General features: G+C 35.5%; 2 protein-coding genes across 8 annotated transcripts in view; both read right to left on the bottom strand.

Annotated features, from left to right (window-relative positions):
* Positions 1–25,389, bottom strand: part of Nsd3 (nuclear receptor binding SET domain protein 3) — a 111,847-nt gene that overhangs the window by 27,495 nt on the left and 58,963 nt on the right. For 6 of the 7 annotated variants that reach the window (XM_076853866.1, XM_076853871.1, XM_076853868.1 and 3 more), the window contains exons 7-14: positions 23,898–24,024; positions 17,261–17,361; positions 15,149–15,194; positions 12,120–12,250; positions 11,613–11,741; positions 10,542–10,668; positions 1,641–1,838; positions 781–954 (exon numbers count right to left, since the gene is read on the bottom strand). In XM_076853866.1, coding sequence (XP_076709981.1) covers positions 781–954; positions 1,641–1,838; positions 10,542–10,668; positions 11,613–11,741; positions 12,120–12,250; positions 15,149–15,194; positions 17,261–17,361; positions 23,898–24,024 — 1,033 coding nt within the window. Of the gene's footprint in view, positions 1–780; positions 955–1,640; positions 1,839–10,541; positions 10,669–11,612; positions 11,742–12,119; positions 12,251–12,732; positions 14,274–15,148; positions 15,195–17,260; positions 17,362–23,897; positions 24,025–25,389 lie in introns of those variants that run through there. The other variant, XM_076853872.1, reaches the window with a different exon arrangement.
* LOC143396571 (protein CutA) lies at positions 7,257–7,750 on the bottom strand. Its single transcript, XM_076852481.1, has one exon. The coding sequence runs from the start codon at positions 7,748–7,750 to the stop codon at positions 7,337–7,339; it is 414 nt and encodes a 137-aa protein (XP_076708596.1). The 3' UTR covers positions 7,257–7,336.

Here is a 25,389-nt window from a genome sequence, read left to right as displayed (position 1 = left end):
ACAACAAAACCAGTACTGGGGGCTATAATGTTTACTAATTACAAACAAGAAGTTTCCCTATCATACAAAGCTGGATACTGCATAGTACAGCCAAACTAAAGAAGTTCTATTTTATGTGTTCCAGGAGAACTCAAGTTCACTGACCAACCTCCCAACCCCCAGGTCACAATATTATTTCAATTGATCAATCTTTTGGCATACTTAAGTATTAACAGCTGGCAAATGAGAAAGCTTGCATTGCTGGCTCTTAACTAAGCCACCACATATGTTGTCTTGGCTGTGTCCCATCAGGCCTTCTCAATGCCAGACCAAAACATTATAAAATACAACATAAACAATCAAAAAATAAATGTGCTAGTTTTGCCTTCCAAGTGAAGTCTCAATCAGTTAAAAATCTGGATTGAAGAAGATGACATGGGACGTATTTACTTGGAATAGAAAATTTATTTGTGGAAGGGAACAGATTAATCTTTTGATTAATAGAAATATTAACCAAATAAAAAACTAAGAATTTATCTGTACTTCTAAGATATTTTCTCACATGCAGATTTTGGCTTATTGAAGAATTCATACTCTTTTAACAATTTGGATGTCTAACACTGTAAAAGGGACTTAGTTGCTAGAATGTTCATCTCTCTCAGGGACATAATAAAATGGAATTTGGAACTGGGAGGAGATTGTACTAGGTGGCCTGAGTTTTCTCCCAATGCTGAGACCCATTTTAATGGAGAAATATGCCAACAGATTAAAAATAAATAAAGAAAAAGGACTGACACTCACCTCTGGCACAAACGAAACAAAAGCCTACATTTACAGCAGAAGAAGAATTACTGCTCCGTTTGGAATGATTACTACAGATGAGAATGTAGGAGGATACAAATATGCTTCCAGCAGCAATGCAAGCATCTCCAGAGTGATAGGCAACTGGACATCTCAAACATCTTATCATGCGTCCTGTTTAAAGACAGGTCAACAAAGAATCTGTACAACAAAGCATTGGCTGGATATGAAATGAGACTTTTGTAATTAGGCTGTTTGGGTTCCCACATGACACCAGTGATTGGAATAGTAAATATTTTCCTTCACTAGGCTTGCTCTCTCATTCCTATGCTATATGGCCCTTAAATACAAGCCTAATCATCATAAAAGAAGTGTTCAAAGAAAAAAAAATTTAGTTCTAATGTTAGAAAGATGGTGATATGCAATCTGGCACTTGTATAAGGGATTTTCAGGGTAGTTTTGAACATATGGAATTTTCTTCTCATGGTCTGAATTGGCAATTTTATTTCCATTTAACATGTTGCTGATTGTGTTGAGGTTTTTTTTTTTTTTTTTTTTGGTGGAGGGGGGGTACTGTGGATTGAACTCAGGGGTCCTTAACCACTGAGCCACATCCCCAGCCCTTAGAGCCTCACTAAGTTGCTGAGGCTAGCTTTGAACTCATGATCCTTCTGCCTTAGCCTCCTGAGCTACTAGGATTACAGGTGGGCGCCAGGGCGCCTGGCTGATTGGGTTGAGTTTTTATGCCTAGAGATACACACAGGGACAATATTCAATGTTGTTTGTTAATGTGCTTAATAGATTATTTGCCACTGCACTTTAAACAAAAAAATTGTTGTGTCCTTCTTCAGCAGTGTTACCTTTACTCGCTTTGTGGATATCTTTCTCCATAGAGCAGGCAGAGCAGCAGTGCTGGGGGCAGCGGAATCCTTTTGATTCAAAGATGGCAGTGGGGAATTTGCGGACACAGGCTTCATGATAAAACTTCCCACAAGTACCAACAGAACAACGTTTCACATCTTTACCAGACACCTTACATGAAAAACATGGGTGTTGCCCTGAAAGATTGATGAAGAATACAGATTAAATAAAATATAATTAAAGCATATTCCTTTTAGATAGAAGCAGCAACAGACATCAAATAGGTGTTCCTAGAAGATCTACTATTACATATAAGAAATTAACATATAAAAAGAAGTATTTAAAATAAATGGCTAAATTAAAAGAATTTCATAAGTTCTGCTAGGATAATTAATAATCAATTTGGAGATACAACACTAAAAACAATTTGGATCTCCAAAACTAATTTCATAAAAAAACCCAAATAGAATTTTTTTAAATATCTGAGAGCAGAGAGTGGCAAGGTCTTTGCCACACAAAATGAACAAAAGCCATTACCAAATAATAGAGCAATTCCATTTCATAACCATGGACAATTTATGTATGTAAAAAGTCACAAAATGAAAACTCATACTCTGAATAAAAAAGGCAGAAAATTACAGATAAGCATATCTTATTTAACTTGTAGAAAATCAAGTACAAAAAAAAGTTAAAATTACTCACAGAAAAGACAATTACTTTCAAAGTGAGCTAACTCTGAAAGAGAATAATGGAAGCCAGAAAACAACAGAATGCTATCTTCAAAAAGCTGAAAGAAAATAATTACCAAGCCAGAATTCTATACCCAGTAAAATGATTAAGAATCCAGTAAAATCCAAGTTCACTGAGGAGGATTAATAAAACATAGTTCTTTGAGAAAATTAAAACAAATATCCCTGATATGAGTAATAAAAAATGAGAAAAAGCACTAATGTTAAGTGATATCAGAAATAAAAAATGGAACATCACTACAAATCCTACAAACATTAAAAAGATTAAAAGGATTTCACTACATATTTGCTAATTGGTTAGATGAACAGACTAATTCCTAGAAAAACAGAACTTGCTAGCACTGGCACAAAATAAATAGAAAATATGAATAGTTTTATGAACTATTAAAAGAAATTGCAACTGTAATTAAATACCTTCCAACAAAGAAAATTTTAGGCCCAGATGGCTCCACCGGTGGATGTGCCAAACATTTAAAGGAAGAATAATGCCAATTATGATAGAAATGGAATAGAAAAAAAGGAACACATACAAGAAAACAGATGTGGAAAAATATGCAACCAAAATGGCTCAGGATTATGTTTTGTTCCATAAAGAGTTTACCCACCCTATGGAGAAAATATATGCAACATACATTAGCAAAGATAACTGAAAAAGACTTATGAAGAACCATAAATCAAAACAGAAACAAAAGCAGCCTAAATAAAAGTGGGTAGAGTATAAATAGGCAATTTACAAACAGTGGAAAGAAAAAGAGCCAAAAACATTAAAAATGCTCAACTTCAGTAGTAATCAGATAAATGCTAACTGAAACAGTTATGAAATAAGAAAAAAAAACTAAAATGGTTATATAATACCAATTTTTAAAAATATTTTTTCATTGTAGTTGGACACAAAACCTTTATTTTACTTATTTTTATGTGGTGCTGAGGATCGAACCCAGGGCCTCACACTTGCTAGGCAAGTGTTCTACCGCTGAACCACAACACCAGCTCCCCTCCCTGAAATAATACCAATCATTGATACAGGTGTGAGCAAACAGGCACTCTTATATTCTGATAGTAGAAATTTAAGTTGTAAAGAACTACCTTAGAAGGCAATTGGGCAATAGCTATTAAAATAAAAGAACATTCACTTCCAGTGCCCTAGAAATTCTACTTCTTAATAAGTACTTAGTTAAATTTATATGTGTAAAAGTATGTTGACTGAATAATTCCAATTGCAGAACTGAAATCAACTCATATGTACTTCCATAGAAGGGTTAAATGTAACTATCCTATATGCATACCATGGAATACTATCAGCAATCAAATAGAATGCAACTGTATTTATTATAGAAAGAGTTCCTGCAGAACAACTGTATGATATGTTTTTATTGAACATATGTGCATAAATGTTAAGCACACACACACAAACATAAAAACATTTGCAGGGTTACAAAGTGACAACACTAGTTGGATCTGGCAAGAGATGGAAAAAAGCAGGGACCTAAAATTAAGAGTGGTGATCAAGGCCTGGGTGTAGCTCAGTAGTAAATTCTGTGCTTAGCATGCACTAGGTACCGAGTTTAAACCCCAGCTCCAAAACAAAACAAAATGACCACGGTAGAAATCAACTAGACAGTACAACTTTTCATACAATATATTAATATATTACTCTTATAATTGGAAATGAAGATAAAATACTAAGTATAACACTGTAAGACAAAAATGGACAAGAGACATGAACAGAAAAGTCACAGAAGAGTGAATAAAGATATAGGAAAAAAATGCTTAGTTATAAACAAAGAACTGAAAATTACAGTTAACAAACTTCTTAAATGTTTATTGAACATCTGGACATCATCTTTTGGGAAGTGTTCGTTCGTCTTTAGCCCATTTTCCTTCAAATGCTTATAAAAACTAGAAGGGAAAACTACAAGGAATAGTTTTGCCTTTTTTTCCCCAGAGGACTAGTTGAATGGCTACATTGTTCTTTGGTTTTGCAAGTGCCTTATCTTTACAATTATCTGAATTATAAAACTTTCTTAAAATCAGTACTTACAAATGTGATATTCACATTTTTTTTAACTGTCTTTGTTGTAGAAATAAAGTACAGTGTTTTTCTTTTCTTATTGCTGTTTCTTATTGCTGTCCTTCAGATTACATTTTATGTAATTACATTACATTTTAACAGGTTTATATTTTTGAAGGTAACAGTATTTTTAAAAAATGACTTTTAGGGCTGGGGGTATGGCTCAGTGGTAGAGCACTTGTATAGCATGTATAAAACCCTGGATTCTATCCCCAGCACCACACATATACACACACATTAGAAAAAAGAAAAAAAAGTAACTTTTAGAAGTCTTAAAAATTAAAAAAAAAAGTATTTTAAGGGCAGGAGGTTTAACTTTACAGCTTTGCCTAATGCATAAAATACTCTAAATAGCCAGTTGCAGTGGTGCATGTGATTTGGGAGGCTGAAATAGGAGGATCTCAAGTTTGAGCTTCCTGGTTTCAATTCCTGATACCAACCAACAAACAAACAAACCAAAAAAAAAAAAAAAAAAAGAAATAATCAGTAAGTAAAATTATCTGTACAGAGCTCTATTTGTAATCTCTATTACACATTTTACTCAAAAAGACAACCAAAAATGCTTCTTTTCTAAAAATCATATGTGGCTCAAATAATAGAAAGTTGTAGTCTAACTAATTAGGTATCAATCAAAAAAACCTAAGTAGGTAAACTTTTAAAAAGAACTTATTAGGCATAATACTTTTTTACATGTACTTATCTTTTGATAAACAAAGGAAAACTGCCTAAATAACTTTTAAAAAGTTTTTCTGGTTTGAAAAATCCAAGTTCTCACTCTTAATAAGGTGGAAATGTGTGAAATCGGTATCCAAACTAATTTTCTTGTCATAACTAAGGAACACTTGTTTTTCATAATTGTGGTAAAATACATACGCACACATAAAGTTTAATCATTTTACATGTAGTTCAATGGCTTTAAAGTACATTTACATTGTTGTACAACCATTACCTCTCTCTCCAGAACTTTTCATCACCCAATACTGAAACTCTGTGTTAAAAAACTCCCCTTTCTCCCTCCCTATGACTTTGTTGCACTGTTTTAATTTCTTCTTCTTCTTTTTCTTTTTTTGTACTGAGGGTTGAACCCAAGGGCACTTACATCCTCAGCCTGTTTTTGTACTTTATTTAGAGACAGGGTCTCACTAAGTTGCTCAAGGTCTCACTAAGTTGCTCAGGGTCTTGCTAAATTGCTGAGGTTGGCTTTGAACTCGCAATTCTCCTGCTTCAGCCTCCAGAGCCGCCTGGATTATAGGCATGTGCCATTGCGCGTGGCTGTACTATTTTAATTTCTGTCTCTAATACTTTATTCTAAATACCTCATATAAATGAAATCATATGATATTTGTCCTTTCTGCTTCCCTTATTTTATTCAGCATAATATCTTTGAAAAAATAAAATTTATCAATATTATATTGTAACATAATAATATCTTCAAGGTTTATCCATGCCACAGAATATATCAGAATTTCATTTCTTTTAAAGGCTTACTAATATTCCTCATTAGGTTGGGTTCAACGTAGCTTAGTGGTAGAACTTTTGCCTAGCATGCATAAGGTGCTTTGATCCCCCAAACCATGAAGAAATATAACAGTAATAATAATATCCCTCTGTTGGTATATAACACATTTTGTTTATACATTCATCTATCAACAAACATTTGAGCTATCTCTTATCTTTTGACTATGGTGTTATGAACATGGGTTTATACCTACCTGTTAAGAGTCGCTGCTTTCTATGCCTTAGGATATACCAAGTTGAAATTGCTTGGCCATATAATTCTATTTTTAGTTTTTTGAGAAACTACTATACTGTTTTTGATAGTTGCTACATCTTTTATATTCCCAACAATAATGTACAGGATTCCAATTTCTCTGTATCCTGACCAATACTTTTTTTCTGTTTTTTGATAATAGCCATCCTAATGAGTGTGAAGTAGCATCTCATTGTGATTTTAATTTGCATGTCCCTGATTACTAATTATGCTGAAAACATTTTGATGTGCTTTTTGGCCATTTGTATCTTTGAAGAAATGTCTGTTGTTTGCTTAAATTCTTTATCCAATTTTGAATTGTTTCACCTACCAGGTATATGATTTGCAAATGTTTCCTCCCATTCTGTGGCTTGCTTCTCCACTCTGTTGGTACTGTCGCTTGGTGTACAAAAGATGAAGTCCAGTTTGTATATTTTTCTTTGGATGTCTATACTATTGGTGTCATTTCCATGAAATCACCACTAAATCCAATGTCACAAGCTTTTTCTGTTGTTGTTGTTTTCTTTTTCTTTTATGGTTCTAGGTGTTGAATCCAGGCTTTGCACATGCTGGGCAAGCACTCTACCAACTGAGCTACTTTCCTAGCTCCATCTGCCATGCTTTTTCTTAAGCATTTCAGTTCTTACACTGTCATCTTTGATCCACTGAGTTAATTTTTGTTTATTACACTGGTAAAGGTCCAACAATATTTCCAGCATCATTTGAAAATGTTGAAAATGCTTCCTTTTCCTACAGAATGGTCTTCATACTCTTGTCTAAAAGTCAGTTGACTATAAATATGTAAGTGCTTATTTCCGGATTTTCCATTCTATTTCATTAGTATATGTCTCTCTCTATGCCAATACCACTTTGTTTTGAATTCTATAGCTTTGTGGTAAACTTGAAATCAGAAAGTTAAGTCCTTCAATTTTGTTCTACTTTTTTTTTAATTTTCAGCAAGAACCAGATAGTATTTATTGGGGGTTCAGCCATCACCTGAAAGTCAGAGAGTTTTCTTTTTCTTTTTTCTTTTTTTTTTTTTAATGAAAGGATCATGACAGGAACAGGGCTCAACATTGGTAGGACTGTGCTGGAGACAGAAACTGACTCTGTGACCTGGCGCATTCAGTGAAGGTAGGGGGAGTTCCTCTGCTCCATGGGCAAGGAAATCACCTCAGCCACTTCATAAGGATGCACAGAATGAACAAAATCTGTCAAGGCTGGGATCAAGGAACTTTGGGTTTTAATCATCATCAGTAACTCACTGTCATCTTCGATGTTTCCCGTCCACTCATAGATGGATATAATCTGAGGGATGAGGTTGATGCAAGCTGCTAGCTGCTTCTCCACCATGGCTCTAGCAATCTCCTTGGTGACCTTTTCATTGGGGCAAGTGACAAAGGCTGCAGAAACGGATCCTGGAACATAGCTAGAGCCCAAGGCTGGTGTGGGCTGGACGGGGGGGCTTCCCAAGGCCATGGACAGGAGTGCTTGGGGTAGCAACAGAAGGTGGGAGGCCACAGGCAACAACACAGGCATCCAAAGAATCGACAGAAACAGAGTAGCCTGGGTGGCAGGCATGTAATAAGAAAACAGCACACACCATGTGACAGTAGCCCTCTTCTTGTTTTTAAAGCAAAATTTCTCTTAAATTTCAAGATAAGTATGTGCCAAATTAGATCATATTTAACTTTTGTGTGTGTGTGTGTGTATGTGTGGTACCGGGGAATGAACCCAGGGCCTTGCCCCATGCTAGGCATGTGCTCAAAACTGAGCCACATCCCCAGTCCATTTTTAAATTTTATTTTGAGGCAGTGTCTTGCTAAGTTGCTGAGACTGCCTTAAACTTGGAATCCTCTTGCCCTGACCTGAGGAGTAGCTGAGATTAAGGTCCTGCACCACCACAGCCAATTTATATACAAACTTTTTTTTTCCCCCATTGCTTTTTTTTTTTTTTTGGTTCTAATTAGTTACAGTAGAATTCATTCTGACATATCATACATAAATAGGAGTATAACTTTTCAATCTTCTGGTTACATACAATTTGTTGGCAGAATTAAATTATGGACAGAAGTCCTATGCATATTTTAACATGAGTTATGTGGTCCTTCCTATTGTAGTTCAAATCAGGATTTGCATACTTAAACACTTAAGGGGTCAGGAAGGTTACAACAATGACTGGAGTAACCAGGTTTTAGAAAAAGAGAATGGTGTGGAATTTGGGGAACCAGAATTACATGCCCCCAAATGAAAACACATTCTGAAGGCCAAACAAAACAATGTGAAGATAATTTAACCCCAAGGCTGCCAGTTGGAAAATTGTTCTGAAGTTTTACTATATCTAAATGTGATGAACTAAATATTTTATATAGAGAAAAGTGTGAAGTTTCTACAGCTTCTGGAGTTTAATTTATATGTGTTTGTTATGGTTTGTATATGAGATGTCCCCCAAAAGCTCCTATGTTAATGCAGGAATGTTCAGAGGTGAAATAATTAGATTATGAGAGTTATAACCAAATCAGTGTATTAAAACAGATTAATAATTTGAATTGACTAATGGGGTGGTAACTGTAGGCAAGGAGAGCAGGGCTGGAGGAAGTAGATCACTGGGGGGCAAGCTTTGGTTTATATTTTGTCTCTGGTACCTTGCTCTCTTTCTGCTTTCTGGCTGTCATGAGCTAAGTAGCTTTCCTCTGTTGCACCCTTCTGCCATGATGTGCTGCCTTGCCTCTGGCCCAGAGCAATGGAGTTGGTTGACCAGGATTGAGACCTGTGAAACCATGATCCCAAATTAAATGTTTCCTCTTCTAGGTTGTTCTTGTTAGGTATCTCCATCACTGTGACAAAAGACTAACATAATGTGTGTATATATGTGAGTATGTGTGTTAGGATATATGACATGCAATGTACTTTCTACTTAGCCAAGGCAACAGAAGGCAATGGAAAAGAGCAAGAACTCTGGAGTCAAACTGCCTAGGTTTATATTCCAGCTTCATCATATGCTACCTTTGTAACTTTGGGCAAGATAATGAACTCTCTAACCCTCATTTTCCCTTTTCTACAAAATGGAAATAATAATAGTACTCATTTCATAATATTACAAGGATCAACTGACAGAGAAAGATAAAATGCACCTAGCATTTAGTAAGAGTTCACTAAAAAAAAGACCAACTTTTTGTTTAAAGAATTTTAGAAGCATACATTCAAATGAAAAAGGAAAACATCTGTGATTATCCAGATAAAGGGGGGAAAGGAGTGTAGGAAAATTATTAATAGAGTCAAAGGAAAAATCAGCATATCACATGTAGTTGATATATATTTGGCTCTTAGTTCCTCATAGTTAAAACAAACCAAAACCAAACACAAAAAGACCACATAAACTCAATTCCTAGAAGCACTATCATGCTATCTCCAGTAATCCTTCCCTTCCTTTCCTTCCCTCCCTCCCTCCCTCCCTCCCTTCTTTCCTTGTATTGGGGTTTGAATCCAGAAACATGTACAAGCCAAGCAAGCATTCTATCACTGAGCTACAGCTACTTCTCTAGCTTTGCTCAGTCTCCTGAGTAGCTGGTATACAGGTGTGCACCACTGTGCCTGGATCCAGTTTTTTCACTTGTTACTTATTAAACATTTACTTCCTGATTTCTGTTAGTTTAAAAATAATGGCTACATAGAAAAGAAATATAGGGCTGGGGATGTGGCTCAAGCGGTAGCGCGCTCGCCTGGCATGCGTGCAGCCTGGGTTCGATCCTCAGCACCACATACAAACAAAGATGTTATGTCTGCTGAAAACTAAAAAATAAATATTAAAAAATTCCCTCTCTCTCCCCCCGCCCTTAAAAAAAAAAAGAAATATAAACTAGCATATTTCTTTCATGTTATTCTAACAAGTATGTTTAGACATAAGAAATAAACGGTGAATTCCAAATTTAAAAAAAATTTCTGACAGCTCCATTTTTTCACTAAAAATACAATTATCATGGTTATGGTTTTGGTTGACACTTATTCTGATCTAATAAGGTGAAAGGACTATAGCCCAATTTATTGAGCAAACACCAAAAACATCCAATCCATCTGAAAAATAACTCAATTGTATAACTCATCAGATTAAACACAAATTCATCTTGATACTTTGATACATGTTATGATAGGAGGAAGTTTCATTATTCTTTTGATATTGGGGATCTTAATCACTGAATGGCGTCTTAATTTGTTAAATTACTATGGGAGGGGAGGAAGGGAGTCAGATAAAAGTGACAAGAGAAAAGGATGTCATGGGAGTTGTTGTCACTGCATATTCCTCCCCAACCATCTTTTCATATAAACTTACCAGTTTTACATTCCATGCAGATGAACTTTCCATCAGGGATTGATGTCAATCCCAGGCACTCTAGGTGAAAATGTCTGTAGCAATCTCCTTCACAAGGAATCAGAGAGTCACCAGAGCTTTCACAGATCTGCAGTAAGGCAAAAGTAGTATTCTTAAACTTTAGCAGACATGTGAATCAACCAGAGGGCTTGTTAAACCCAGATCACTGGGTTCCTCTCTCTCTTCCCCAAAGATTCTGATTTTGTATCTTAGGATGAGGCCCAAGAATTTGCATTTCAAACACTGAACTAAACAGTTACTTCTATTTCTAGACTCAATTTGGTATAAAGTTTAAAAGTCATAATTGATTTGTTATGATTCTTCCTTTGGAATCTGTGTACTTTTGACATAGGACAAAACAGTATTTTTCATAAAGGGTAAAAATGTATTTAAAAAGTTAATATGGAGCTGGGATTGTAGATCAGTGGTAGAGCGCTTGCCTAGCACGTGTGAGGCACTGGGTTCGATTCTCATCACCACATATAAAACAATAAATAAGTAAAGACCATCAATAACTAATAAAAATATTTTTTAAAAAAGTTAATATGAAGCCAGGTACAGTGGCACATGCCTGTAATCCCAGCATCTTGGGAGGCTTAGGCAGGAGAATCACAAGTTCAAAGCCAGCTTTAGCAAGGCTCTAAGTAATTTAGTGAGACCACGTCTCAAACAAATAAAAAAATAAAAAATGCTGGGGATGTGGCTAGGTGGTCATATGCCCCTGCATTCAATCCCCAGTAAATGCCCCCTCCAATAGTTGATATGAACTCAAATTTAAGAAAATGTTTTTGAAACCAGTCATCTGCCATTTATTTCTAATTAAAATCACAATGAAGATTGACACTTGAATGTGAATGTTAAGTATTCCAAATCAGGGAAGAAAAGGGCCAGAAACAGATTTTGGATCTGAAGCTTTAAAGTAATATTATAATTTGGAAAAACAATGCCTGCCGTTTCTATAGGAGATTAAGTATGTTACTGGCAGAATATGAGCACAACTGTTTAGAGCCAAAGGATCAGTCACCTGCCTACCTGACACACAATGTCCTTCTTACTCGTTCCAACGCCTCTTCTAGACAAACTTGAATCCATGGACTGCACATCAGAAACATCTGCATCTGCGGTAGCTGAAGGGCTATCTACTTGTTTTCCAAAGCCTACCTATATGGAAAACATAACACATTTTTAAGAGAAACAAAACAAAAAATTCTCTTGAAGTTAGATGCAATGAAAATCCTATTAAGAACTGCTGAAAAGAGATCCTGACACAATCTCTTTTCTTTCTAAACCCCACATGTACAGTATGTCTGTTGTTTTGGAAGAAACTGCAATTAAAATTTAAAAGAAAACTGTTTCTGTTACATACAAGATCAGCAAAATTAAGACATTTACAAATTACAAGATAACCAAATTGATTTTTTTCCCCTATGAGTGCTTTTAAAATTCTCCAATTTCCCTAAATAAGTCAAGCAAAAGCACTGTTACTTTGGTTGGCAAAGTAAGAAAGAATTTTTTGCCCAGAGCCTTGAGCATATTTACCTGCAGATCACTCAGTCCTCTAGAATCGGAGTCAGATGTGTCTCTGTATGCAGAACTAGTCACTTCTACATCAGTTGAGGCGCGACTCCTTTTCTTTAGAGGTTTACAGGAATCTGAAATCTCGCTGGCACCTTAATACAACACACCGAAATTAATCCTAAAACAGCACTTAAAGTTTGCTTTAATTTTTTTGTGGGAGAATATTTTCTTTCCCCAAACTCATCTTTAGTGTGGGAAGGAAAAAAAAAAAAAAAGCACAGCTCTCTTTGTAACACTGAAGTCACAAATCAAAACTTCATAAGCTTCTGACCTTCCTGGTAGTGATTTAATTTACAACCGCTCTCTTAAAACATTTAAATCAGCTCTCCTGCTCTAACACTATTTTCAATCAACAGAGCCTAAATTCCAACCTGAAATTCAATTCTATAAAAACTGCAGGACAGCTGTTTGATTTGGAGCAATTCAAAGAACCATTCAATTTGGAGGGGGAAAGACATAAAACCCAACACATTGTGTAGCTTACAAATATGGTCGCAGAGACATCTCCATCTTGTTTTTATTAGGGATGTGACAAATCTTTGATTTGTATTCGATTCGTACACGGATAGTGCCATTTTCCCCTGAATTTTGCCATTCAGTTGATTATTGCCCCCCAAATAGATTTTGGATGTTCATAATTGTTCATCTGAGACTTCCTTGGTGAAGTGGCATTTATTATGACCATTATTAACAAGTGCTGCAGCACATCTACATATGTTATGCCATTTAGGAGGCACATTGCTGAGGGCGGTAAATGGACAATCAGTGTTCAAGTGCAGCCAAATCACGAAGAGCTGGATGAGAGAGGCCTCTATGTGGAATTTGTACGGAAAGGAATAAATATGAAAAAAAAAGGCAGAGAATAGTGTGGAATTTTTTTTTAAAACTGTGTGTAATACAAATCCAGCCAAAACAATAGTGCAAAAAGTTACAAAGCAACAATCTCTTGGGCTAATGCAGTATAGGCTATACAGAAACAGCCACGATGAAATGTGCAGGTCAGGCACGGTGAATACCAAGGAACCAAGGAGACGGTTAATATTTCCACCCACAGTTTATGTTTTGAATTTTTTCCCCAAAATTTTCATACAACAAACAGACATCTAGACCAGCCCAGCAAGCTATGGTGGAAGTGTGCAGTCCAGAAGAGACCCGGGAGAGATAAGTCTCCTGAGGCCATGAAGATCCGCAACAGGCTGAGTGGGAGCAGCACTTGGTGTATAGCCATGTTCTGTGGTGAAGGATGTGGGCCTCGGGAGACTGCTCAGATTACTGGAACCTCGTTATTACATCCCATTCTACAAGTTTTTCACTGAATGCTTCCTGACAGCTATAAATGAGGGTGCCTGCCCGTGTTACCGCTGATTAAAAAACACAAGTACACAAATCTATCTCCTTCATTGCTGGTGTATGGACCCAGAACACCACCACAAAATATTTCCTTGGCCTAAAAGATCACTGGATTAACAAGGAGTTTAACAGAGGAACAGGAGTGCTGTACTGAGAGGCTTTCGAAGGGAAACACAGGTACCGCCATTTCCGATGAGTTTCTGAAAATGCTAGAAAAATGACAGACTGCCAAAGACAGCTGTCATGCTGTTCTCCATGATAACGGCACTAATGTTAAAAAAAATAAGAGCTTTTAATGATTGCAATGTATACAGGTTGGGTTGTTTGGCAAAACCCTGCAGATGTGCATTAATGATGCTTTATTAAAAAACAAAAAAACAGTCCATGTTGGAATTGATCAGTGTAAGTTAAACGGTGGTTTTTAGGCTGGACCCATGATTTAAGCTGTACCCATCCAGCTCAGACCAAAAAAACAAAAACAAAAACAAAAACAAAAAAATCATTTGAATGTTAAAGCAATTTTTCAGAGTCTTGAAGAAGAAACCAGGCAGGAGAGTGCCAATAATGATGATTGGCAAAATTGAAATCGAAAACAAAGAAACTGTTTTTCGAGCCGCCGACAAAGAAATCTTGCATGGAGACTACAAGTCTGGAGTTTCTGGGATGAAATTGTACAGGAATCTCAGTCCACAGTTTCCTCAATCGCTGCGGAGACGGAGCTGTCACTGAATCTGACAGAGCCCTGCACTCCCCGGTCCGCCGACCCTGTGGAATGGTGGAAACACAACGCAATCAGGCCTCCTAATCTCGCAGCGATCGCGATGTCTTTTCTTGGAGCTCCGCCAAGCAGTGTTCCCTCCGAGAGGCTGTTCAGTTCTGCTGAGGATCTCCACGGAGACCATCGCTGCAGACTTCTCCCCGAGAATGCAGAGAGGCTGGTGTTTTATTTTATTTATTTATTTTAAATAATGCAATTTGCCCAGAGTAAACTACAGGTATTAAATACAGTTTGAGCTCACCAAAAACGCATGAATCATGCTACGGAGTTTGTACTGTAGTCAAATTGCACACAGAAAATACAGATATAAGTTTAAGGTTTCTTAAACTTTGTGCATATCTCAAATAGATTCACATAAGGTCATCTAAGAGTGGCTATAAATATGCTATGGGTCATTTTAATTTACAAAAAGATTTTACAGCACTGTAAAAATAAATGTGGCAAGATTTTTTCAATCAGGTTGTTTTGTCTGATTTGTCATAGTCCATGTTTGATAAACATTAATAGCTACTATTCGGTATTCAGTCGAATACCAAAAAAATTGGATTCGTCACATCCCTAGTTTTTAAGCCAGTGAAACCCCAGAATCTTATGGAGAAAAGTTGGAAACAGTATCAATGCTAGATGGTGTTCTCCAATTTACCAAAAACAAGTAAGACTTTTCACGTGGAGGTACAGAGTAAGATCAACTCTAAAAGTCACACACACGCACACACAAACATCAGGGAATACTGCAATTTCACACTGAAGAGCAACAACAATGATTTACAGAGACAGACAAAATACATGAAGTACAAATTAAATAATTCTTAAAAATCAGTTTAATCAGGAAATGCAAAGCAACACTATAATATTAACTCACCTTTCTGTAATCCAGTCTTCACTGTTGCCTGAGGAACTGTTTCAACCTGTTTGGACAGAAAAAAACAGAATTAACAAGGAATTTTTTGATTTTTAATTTGCAGAGGGAAAAAAAATAACACTTTCATCAATCTAAGTAGTGAAGAGTGATCAATGTTATCTGAAATTTGAACTCAGTCCCATCTTGTGGGTCAAGTTCCCTGTCTCAAGGTCAGAGAGGATTTAAATCCTAGCTGCCTGTTCTTAATACTAAGTGACAACACACAGCCACATGCTCTCTAGCAAAATCTTTTCCCACCATTCCCTTGGTATATGAAGAGAACAAGATACTTTCCTCAGTGTCTGGGAGGCAGGAGAGGGTTGTTTCTGCAACCAGCCCGGATGTTGCTATAAACCCCTCCCGCCCCAAAGACGTTAGGATAAATTTTTACTTACTATGATACTCAGGTTAATGTAACTCACGCCACTTTAAGACCCTTCCGCGCCTGCACTCACAGCTAAGTTGCTGGGAATCAGGACCCTCTCTGTAGAGAGTGCTACAGGGCTCCATACAGCTGGAAGCTCAATACTTTTGCTGCTAGTACAAACTTAAGAAAATAAGTTTGTGATATTGCAAAAGCACTTTCTTGAGTGTCTTATGAACAGTGTCTTGATCCTACATTAGGAGAGCGAGATCAGAAGTTATTCTGCCAATGTATATGTAAAACACGTGGTAATTTGAGGTTTGAACCATTGGAATTAGAGAAAGGATGCTGTTTGGAAGAGTTCCTGTTTAAGCTATGAACTGAATTTCATGTTTCTTTAAGGATGTGGTGAAATATGCATGTTGAAACACATTTTGTAAATATTTAAGGATTGTTCTAAACTTTTTAAAAATTTTTTTATTTTTTTTACAACAGGTTAAAAAAACATACAACAGAACGCTTTTTATAAGATACAATTAGTCATACAAATATAAAATCTTCTAAACAATCACTGGTATTATTCTACTACTTACTATGACACAGTGGCATTAACAATTTGTCCCATTTTTTGTACTCATTCTGCTTATCAATTTTAAACTAACTGGTCACAGACTGGCTTTGGGAACCAGGTGGCAAAATCACAACTTCATTTTGTTAATGAATACGGTAAATTTTCAAGAGCTTAGAATGATTTTTTGGAATATAATTCCTAAGAATGAAGGTTAATATGATAAATTAAAGATAAATTAGTGTATTATATTTAAATTTCAGTTAAATATTCTGGAAAATTTGTTTTACATGCTTATGATACCATAGAGCACCCAAAAAGTTAGCTTTTAATTTCGGACGTTTAAAATTATAAAGGCAATATTTTAAATAGAAAAGTCCACACTCTTTCATATTTAATGGTTTTAAAAACTATAAAACTTATTGGAACTGGGCTGTAAAAATGGACATTCTTTCTCTTCAAAAAAATTAAGAAAATTCTGATTGTGAGTTTAAAGGAGAAGTGTTTCTAAAAATCTCTTTGAGAAGGTAATTTAACACATATATTATTACTGGCTTGATTACACAAATTAAACATATTCAGTCAAAATGTACTTCCTTTTTACCTGTATATTGTTTATCTGACAATGTTACCAGGTGAGTGTCATTCCATTGGGAAAATAATATTCCAAAAAATCTATGATATCAACAGAAAAACCAGATCATCTATGATTATTTGCTTCTTAAATATAAGAATATAAGTTAATTTGATTTGCTTAAAAAAAATACATACCAGCATCTTAAACCAAAAATAAAAATAACAAAAAGGGAACTCAATGATGGTTCCGAATAAAAATCATGAAAACATGAAATCATTTTGCTCATAACAGAAATATCAAAATAAATGTGAGGGATTTTTATAAACGTCTTGCACCACTGGCTTCCCATTTCCTGAAGCCTGACTGTTTTCTGTGAAAATGCTTGAAGCAGAATCACAGGTATGGTTATGTTAAAACTGTGCACTGGACCCCACCAGGCAGAAGTGTAAGACAGTCCAGAAAGGAAATAGAGGGTGGGGAAGTTTCTCTTTCTTTTAAAGTATTGAAATAAGCCACAACATTTACAAATATAATGTTTTAACTCTCTACATGTAGGAAGCCAACCTGCTCCTTTTTGATCTTCTTCTTTGGCACAACCTCAGCGGATTTCTCTGATTCAGAACGAGTTCTAATTGATCTTCTCTGTTGCTTCTTTTCTACTGAGCCTAAAAGATGATTTAAACACAGAAACAAACAAACACTCATTTAAGGATGGCTTGATATTTGTGTAGTTAAAAGTTAACAAGATTCTTTGTTTTTCTTACCCATTACTTTTGGGTAATTATACATCATGAAAAAGCTGTTAAATACTTGACTACAAAAATTATTTAATATATATAATTGTAACAGGGGTAAGCCAAGACTGGGATCCACAAAGGAAACTTGTTATACAAATAAAGGGGGACTTGGGCGGGAGATGTGGCTCAAGTGGTAGCACACTCGCCTGGCATGCGTGTGGCCCGGGTTTGATCCTCAGCACCACATACAAACAAAGATGTTGTGTCCCCCGAATACTAAAAAATAAATATTAAAAAAATTCTCTCTCTTTCTCTTAAAAAAAAGGGGGGGGGGACTGGATATTTTAAAATTATAAAGTCAAACCAAAACAGCAGAAGCACAATTTAGTTTTGAGGGCAGGTAAAAATGCTTATAAGTATAATAAATATAAAGTATAAATAAATATAACTGAGGAGATGAAAGGACTAAAGATACAGGTTAAAATTGACTTTATTATCCTGTTTAAACCAGGAATTATTGGTTTAAAATATAATCTGGTCCACTACAGTGGTGCATGCCTATAATCCCAGTAACTTGAAGGTTATGGTAAAAGGATTACAAATTTGAGGACAGCCTCAGCAAATGACTGAGGCCCTAAGCAACTTAGTGAGACCCTGTCTCAAAAAGGGCTAGGAAGATAGCTCAGTGGTAAAGCATCCCTGGGTTCAATCCCTGGTAATCACCCACTCACAATCAGTAGTACACATTTTGTATCCTAACAAGTAGACTGAATCAATTTTATAGGTAAAACAGTTAAGTGTTTAGTGTACTTATCTAAGTTTTGCTATCGTTATTAATAATCATAGTGAGAAATCAGGGAAGGCACCAAAATGTGACCAAAACCAAACCACTGATTTTACTATCAAGGGACTTTAATTATACTTTAGAAATATCAGTAATGGAAAGCAACTTGAAATGAATTATTAAGCTTTTTAATGACAAATGATAAAACAAGAACTAAGATTTTCAAACAATACAGTATTTTAAAAACCCACATGGACTTTATTTTTGGAAAAAATAAGTTACACTGAAGACCACAACTAAAAGAACACTAAGTCAGGGATGATTTTGTTCTGTGACCCTCAGTACAGCAGTTATTCTTCACTACTTGGACCACCTGACTGGTCCTTCCTTCTGCTTGCCTCAGGAAGAAAATATTAAGAACTCCTATAAAATCAGATGGAAGCCAGACAATATGGAAAGTGTATGGAGATTCCTTGGAAAACTGGGAATGGAACCACCATTTGACCCATCTATCCCTGTCCTCGGTCTATACCCAAAGGACTTAAAAACAGCATACTAGGGGCTGGGGATGTGGCTCGGGCGATAGCGCGATCGCCTGGCATGCGTGCGGCCCAGGTTCGATCCTCAGCACCACATACAAACAAAGATGTTGTGTCCGCCGAAAACTGAAAAATAAATATTGAAATTCTCTCTCTCTCTTAAAACAAAAACAAAAACAAAAACAAAAAAAAACAGCATATTATAGGGACACAGCCACATCAATATTTATAGCAGCACAATTCACAACAGCTAAACTGTGGAACCAACCTAGATGCCCTTCAGTAAATGAATGGATAAAAAAAAAAAGTGGCATATATACACAATGGAATATTACTCAGCATTAAAAAAGAATAAAATCATGGCATTTTCAGGTAAACGGATGGTGTTGGAAACGATAATGCTAAGTGAAGTTAGTCAATCCCCAAAAAACAAATGCTGAATGTTTTCTCTGATATAAGGAGGCTGAATCATAGTGGAGTAGGGAGAAAGAGCATGGGAGAAAGAGATGAACTCTATAGATAGGGCAGAGGGGTGGAATGTGATGAACACCATTATCCAAAGTACATGTATGAAGACACAAATTGGTGTGAATATACTTTATATACAAGCCGAAATATGAAAAAATGTGCTCTATATGTATAATATGAATTGTAATGCATTCTGCTGTCATATATTAAAAAAATCCAATAAAAAAAAGAAAGGAAAAAAAAAATCAGATGGAAGCTACTCTGACAGAGCTTTCCAGGTAACCTTTACATTTTCTAATTTAACTGCTCTGAGACATATGTAAATGGCTTCCTTCACCTTAGTTCAAAACCAAAACAAAGAAAGACCCCACCAATTTGTTTTTGCTGAGGAGTAGGTAGTTTTATTTAGTATATTTTGGAGTTCTGGTTACTTTTTAGCAGAGAAGTCACAAAGGTGTTGGCTTCTTCCTTTACTCTCACTATTCTTACATTGATAAAAATGTTTACCAAGACAACTCCTATTCTCATAGACCCACCGGAGTATACCAGAAATCCATTCTTCAGTATAATCACCAATATTCAAGTACTACTAAGGCAGACAAAAATGAAAATGAAACTGCTTAAAAGCAAACAAAAGAGCTGGGGCTGTAGTTCAGTGGTAGAGAGTTTACCTAGCATGTGTGAGGCACTGGGTTCAATCCTCAGCACCACATAAAAATAAACAAATAAAATAAAGGCATTCTGTCCGTCTACAACTACAAAAATAAATAAATAATTTTTAAAAAGCAAGCAAAAACCTGTACTTGTTCTGAGGATGACACTATAATTGCACAATGAAGTGCAGTTGAGATTTTATCTACTGCCTTACAGAGGGGTAGGCAACATGACTTCTTTGAATTACTCTGGAAACAGAAAACAAGTACTATTTTCATTTTCCAAGAAAAAAAGAGGTGAGCATCTTGGGATCTGGAAAATAGCTCAGAAAATTAGTGTAAATGAAAATATAATTCTTCAAACTACAAAAACGTAGCAGTGCCATATATTTGATATATCCCCTATGTTTACTAAGAAAAAGCTCAGAAATGCTTCTTCAACTGTTAACATCAGTTGAGACAAGGCAACTGATTTCTGAAGGGAAAACACGTCTCTTTTCTGACTTTTCCACTACTAAAAATTATTTTACAAAAATGCAAAATGGCCATTTAAAAAGACAAAAGTATGCTTTTCAATCACAGATGATAATCAAACTGAAATCCAGACCAAACTTTAGAGAACCCATTCCTAAAGTAAGGTCCAATCTTAATTTACAACCTAAATTATATGTACCTGCCTAAGGAAGGTACTAAGTCCACTTTTTCCAGATCTAAAGAATTTATACCTTCTACTTAAACAAAAAAAGGAAAATGAGAATTCATAAAGTTTAAATCTTACAGTGAAAAATCACGTAAAAATAAAATGTTCCATAGCAGAGGGAAGGGGAAAAAATAAACTCCGTAAAATAAGAGTATAATTTACTTTCTCCTTAGTTAGGACTTTAAATATTAAGGTCCTTCAAGTATCACGCTTAAATTCAGACAATAGTTTAAAGCAACAGAACAAAACTGATATGCCTAATTATGAAAAGTTGCGGCTAAAAGGTATGTTTAATATTGAAAGAAGAGGGGGCAAAGGTTGTGGCTCAGTGGTAGAATGCTCGCCTAGCACGGTCAAGGCCCTGGGTTTGATCCTCAGCACCACATAAAAATAAATAAATTAATTAATGATATTGTATCCAACTACAACTAAAAAATAAATATTAAATAATATATTGAAAGAAAAGAGCGGGGGACAAAACTCAGTGGTAAAATGCTTACCTACTAGCACTTTATGTGCAAGGCCCTGAGTCATTCCCCAGAACTGCACACACACATACATATAGACAAATTAAATATAATATGGACATATTATATAATTTACAATACACCGGAGAAAGAGGAAAGCAAACATTTCTAATTATGACTAATTAATGCAAAATATAAGTCTATTTTCTCATTCCTTCAACATTACAATTTCATTTTATTAAATGGTATTTTTTGTTTTATGTATTTTGAAATTACACAAGTTACCATCCATTTTCTGAAACTTGCTACTCCCTCCTTTTTAAAATTCAGTTTCCTTTCCCAACTAGATATTGCATGAAGGCATACTGTTTAATATGCTTCATCCAATGTATGTGTTCCATGTCCTCTACACTACCTCTCCCTATCCTGCAGCCCCCATCACTTGTTTTTAGGAAGCTGACTCAAATACTTTTCTGAACAGTGACTGTTTTCATTTAGCTTTTTTTTTTTAATATATTTTTTAGTTGTAAATGGACATAACACCTTTATTTTTTCATTTATTTTTATGTGGTGCTGAGGACTGAACCCAGTGCCTCACATGTGTCAGGCAAGCACTCCACTACTGAACCACAAATCCAGCTCCTTCATTTAGCTTTTATAAATCAGAATTTTACTTAAATTTCCTTGCAAAAATATTTGTAACTTCATGTCTCCGTCACAGGTTTGCCTGAGTTACTACTGATTAAAGAATATTACTTCAGGTCTTAAGACTCTGACCCTTCTAGAATATTATTTGATTACTATAACAGTGTGATCAGTAAAATGTATATTATGATATAGTAAAATGTATGTATTTGGTCTCTGCCTCTTGGTTCCTGGCCCAGAGCTCCTTAAATTTCTTGTAATTCCCTAAATAACAGGAATTCTAGGTGCATCTTTTGTTTTAATATTTGATCTTTGACCCCAGTTTCCCACACAGAGCTCCCAATCTCTTGGGATTTTTCTAGATGGCCATGTGTCTTCTATTCTAATTATGCAACTCTTGGTGGACACTTAGGAAGAGGCTGGTCACCAGAAAGATAAAGCCATGATGAAAAGTTTTCCCCATCCTCCAAGAAGAGGAGATAGGCTGAATATGGAGTTAATAACTGATTGTGTCTATGTGATGAAGCTCCCATAAAACCTCTGAACCATAGGGTCTGAAGAACTCTGGGCTCAGGAACACATGGAGGTGCCTGGTAGAGTGGTGATCCCAGAAACTACATGGAAGTTCCATAACCCTTTACACACACTTTGCCCTATACATCTCTCCTATACTGCTGTGCTTTTTGTAATACCCTTTAAAATAAATGTGTAAACATAAGTATCTTCCTGAGTTCTGTGAGTCACTCTGGCAAATGACTGGACCACAGAAGGGTATTATGAGAACCTCAATGTATAGCTGGTCAATCAGAAATTCTGGAGAAATCTAAAGGAGAGGCAGTCTTGTGGGACTGAACCCTTAACCTGTGAGATCTGACACTAACTTCAGGTAGAAAGTGTGAGAAGTGAACTGAATCATAGGACACCCAAGTGGTATTAGAGAATTAGTATGTGGGGGGAAAAAACCCCAACCTACCTATGTAGTTCAATTAAGTGTGTTGTCAAAATACAGTAAGACAGAAACAGTTTATCATTTTTGTTTTTTCCTGTTATACAGTCCCTTCATTGATTCCAAAAAAAAATTAAAAATAAAAGAGCAAAGTAAAACAAAGTCTCTTTAAGATTTCAAATACAAAGCCAATTAATACTTATCTGTTTTCTTGATGGCTATGTGAAGCAGTATTACAGAAATACTACTGATAAAAAAACTGTTATAAAAACCAAACCACAAGTCAGTTAAAACTCTTCAGAATCTTAGTAAGTCAGTCTCCTTAAAAAATTACTTTATGGTGGTGTACACCTGTAATCCCAGCAACTTGGAGGCTGAGGCAGGACATCATAAGTTCGAGGCCAGCCTGGGCAACTTAGCAAGGCCCTGTCTCAAAATGAAAAGGGCTGGGTTTGAGATTCAATGATAGAGCACCCCTGGGTTCAAGTCCCAGGACTACAAAAAAAAAAAAAAAAAAAAAAAAAGACACAACATTACCAAATATAGGCATTTTTTCTTTAAGAAAGTATAAGAGTCTCATTTTCATGTATCTGTTAATTAGAGAACAGGTTACATTAGGACAGGTCCCAGGCACCTGTAGCACAACTAAGAATAATGAAAAATGCTCTGGCATCTGCAGATTGTTTAACAGAGGATAAGGGAAGAAATGGTAAGAATATGCTAAAAGTACTAGAAATATAAAACTTTTATTCTCATGGAAAGAGAATCAAATGGTGCATTTACTCATACATATTAAGATTTTATTGTTATAGGTTAATAGAACCAACCCATTATTTAAACTCCTGTAGGAAAAAAATAACTGTTACTATGGATAAAGCTCTCTAGCTTCCAACCCGTTCTTTCCTAATGAAATAGTTGCTTTTAAAATTCAACTTTTTTGTTGTTGTTTTTGGGTACTGGAGATTGTACTCAGAGGCAAAATCGATCACTGAGCCACATCCCCAGCCCTTTTTTTGTATTTTATTTAGAGACAGGGTCTCACTGAGTTGCTTAGTGTCTTGGTTTTTACTGAAGCTGGCTTTGAACTCATGATCCTCCTGCCTCAGCCTCCCAAACTGCTGGGATTATAAGTGTGTGCCACAGCGCCTGGCCTGTAATTTACTTTTGATAACAGAAATGAAGTTTCTTAGGACAGAGCTACCATGTTATTGCAGAAAAGAGACTTCTCAAAGTGAATCTATACACTACTCATTTATACCCACCTGTTAGACCAGATGTTGCTTCAGGAGATGATATATTCTGTGTTGGTTTTTCATTTCTCTGGTTTGGTGAAGAAATTATAAGCCTGTCTTGCCCCCTGACACTTATTTCTGTTTTGTTACCAATTCCCTTTAAAATAAGGCAAAGTAAAAATAATTGATTATCAGGCAAATAGCATCATTGACTTATAAAGATGGCTTACCTTGATCATAATTTGCTTGAATTTATATGGCCTTTAATTACATTTAATGTATCCTAGCTAATATTGAAACAATTTTATTAAGGCATCACAGTATATATTTTAAAAGGTACAATGACATGATGTGGAAGGTAAAAACTGATCTAAGTCTAGACAATAAATATTCCTTAAAAATGAGTCTATTTACCCTATTTTCTGTCATAAACAAAATATTTTCTTGTCTGAATTATTTCTTCCTTTACACATATAATAGTAAGATAATTCCAATCATTTTCTTTCAGCAAAGTAACAAAAACAGAAAAGTCGACATGGCTTAAGAGACAAGAATATCCTTAGATACAGAAATATCATTCATAGTGATCAACATGTGACCAAATAAACAATTTGGAGAAGACAGAGGAAGATACAATTAATTGAGGTCTCAATTTAGGTATTTTTAATGTAATGGAATAGAAGTAAAGAAGTAATTTGTTAATGTATATTTTAAAATAGAGTTTTAAAAATTCAATTTTATCTCAAATCTTAAGTAGCATTCTTGGGGGAGGAGGAGTGATAAAATTTGATTTGTGCATACAGAAGCAGATAAAAGTAGCTCTAAGAATAAAGCCAATTCACATTTTTTAAAAGGTGCAAAATATTCATTTGTCATGAAAACAATCAAGTAGAAACTGCAAATTAAGCTTCTGCAAGTAGTTTAGCCTTACTGAAATCCGTTGAACATATGGCAGAAAAAGATTAATTAAGAAAATATATTACTGCTGGGTGTGGTGGCACATGCCTGAAATCCCAGCAGCTTGGGAGATTGAGGCAGGAGGATTATGAGTTCAAAGCCAGCCTCAGCAACCTATCAAGGCCATAAATAACTCAGTAGACCCTGTCTCTAAATAAAATATAAGAAAAGGGTTGGGGATATGGCTCAGAGGTTAAGCACCCCTAGGTTCAATCCCTAAGTACCAAAAGAAAAAAAAGAAAAGAAAATATATTGCTGATGGGGGATTCCTATATTTAATTAATTATTTTAATGTCCACATGACTATGTTTGAAAAAAATAAGCACAGAATTCTTTAAAGTGCACGTGTGTGAGCTACAACTAAATCAAAATCATAAACTCAAAATTGTGGGATGTTGGTGAGAAGGTATATAGATAATACTAAAGTTATGAAAGAATTTTAATGTCTTGAAGCTAAAGTGTAAGTGTATTAAATAGAGGCCCAGGGCAGCCTGATGGAGACAATCAGTTTGTACAGGCTATTTCTACCCATTACCCAAGTTATTACCACAATTAATTAAGGGAG

This window comes from Callospermophilus lateralis, chromosome 4, assembly GCF_048772815.1.
Source record: "Callospermophilus lateralis isolate mCalLat2 chromosome 4, mCalLat2.hap1, whole genome shotgun sequence".
Lineage (NCBI taxonomy): Eukaryota > Metazoa > Chordata > Mammalia > Rodentia > Sciuridae > Callospermophilus > Callospermophilus lateralis.
Note: the sequence above shows the minus strand (reverse complement) of the source record. Positions and strands in the feature narration are given on the sequence as shown.

Excerpts from the sequence above, each read along its gene's own strand:
- LOC143396571 (XM_076852481.1), bottom strand. The coding sequence starts at position 7,750 with ATGCCTGTGTTGTTGCCTGTGGCCTCCCACCTTCTGTTGCTACCCCAA.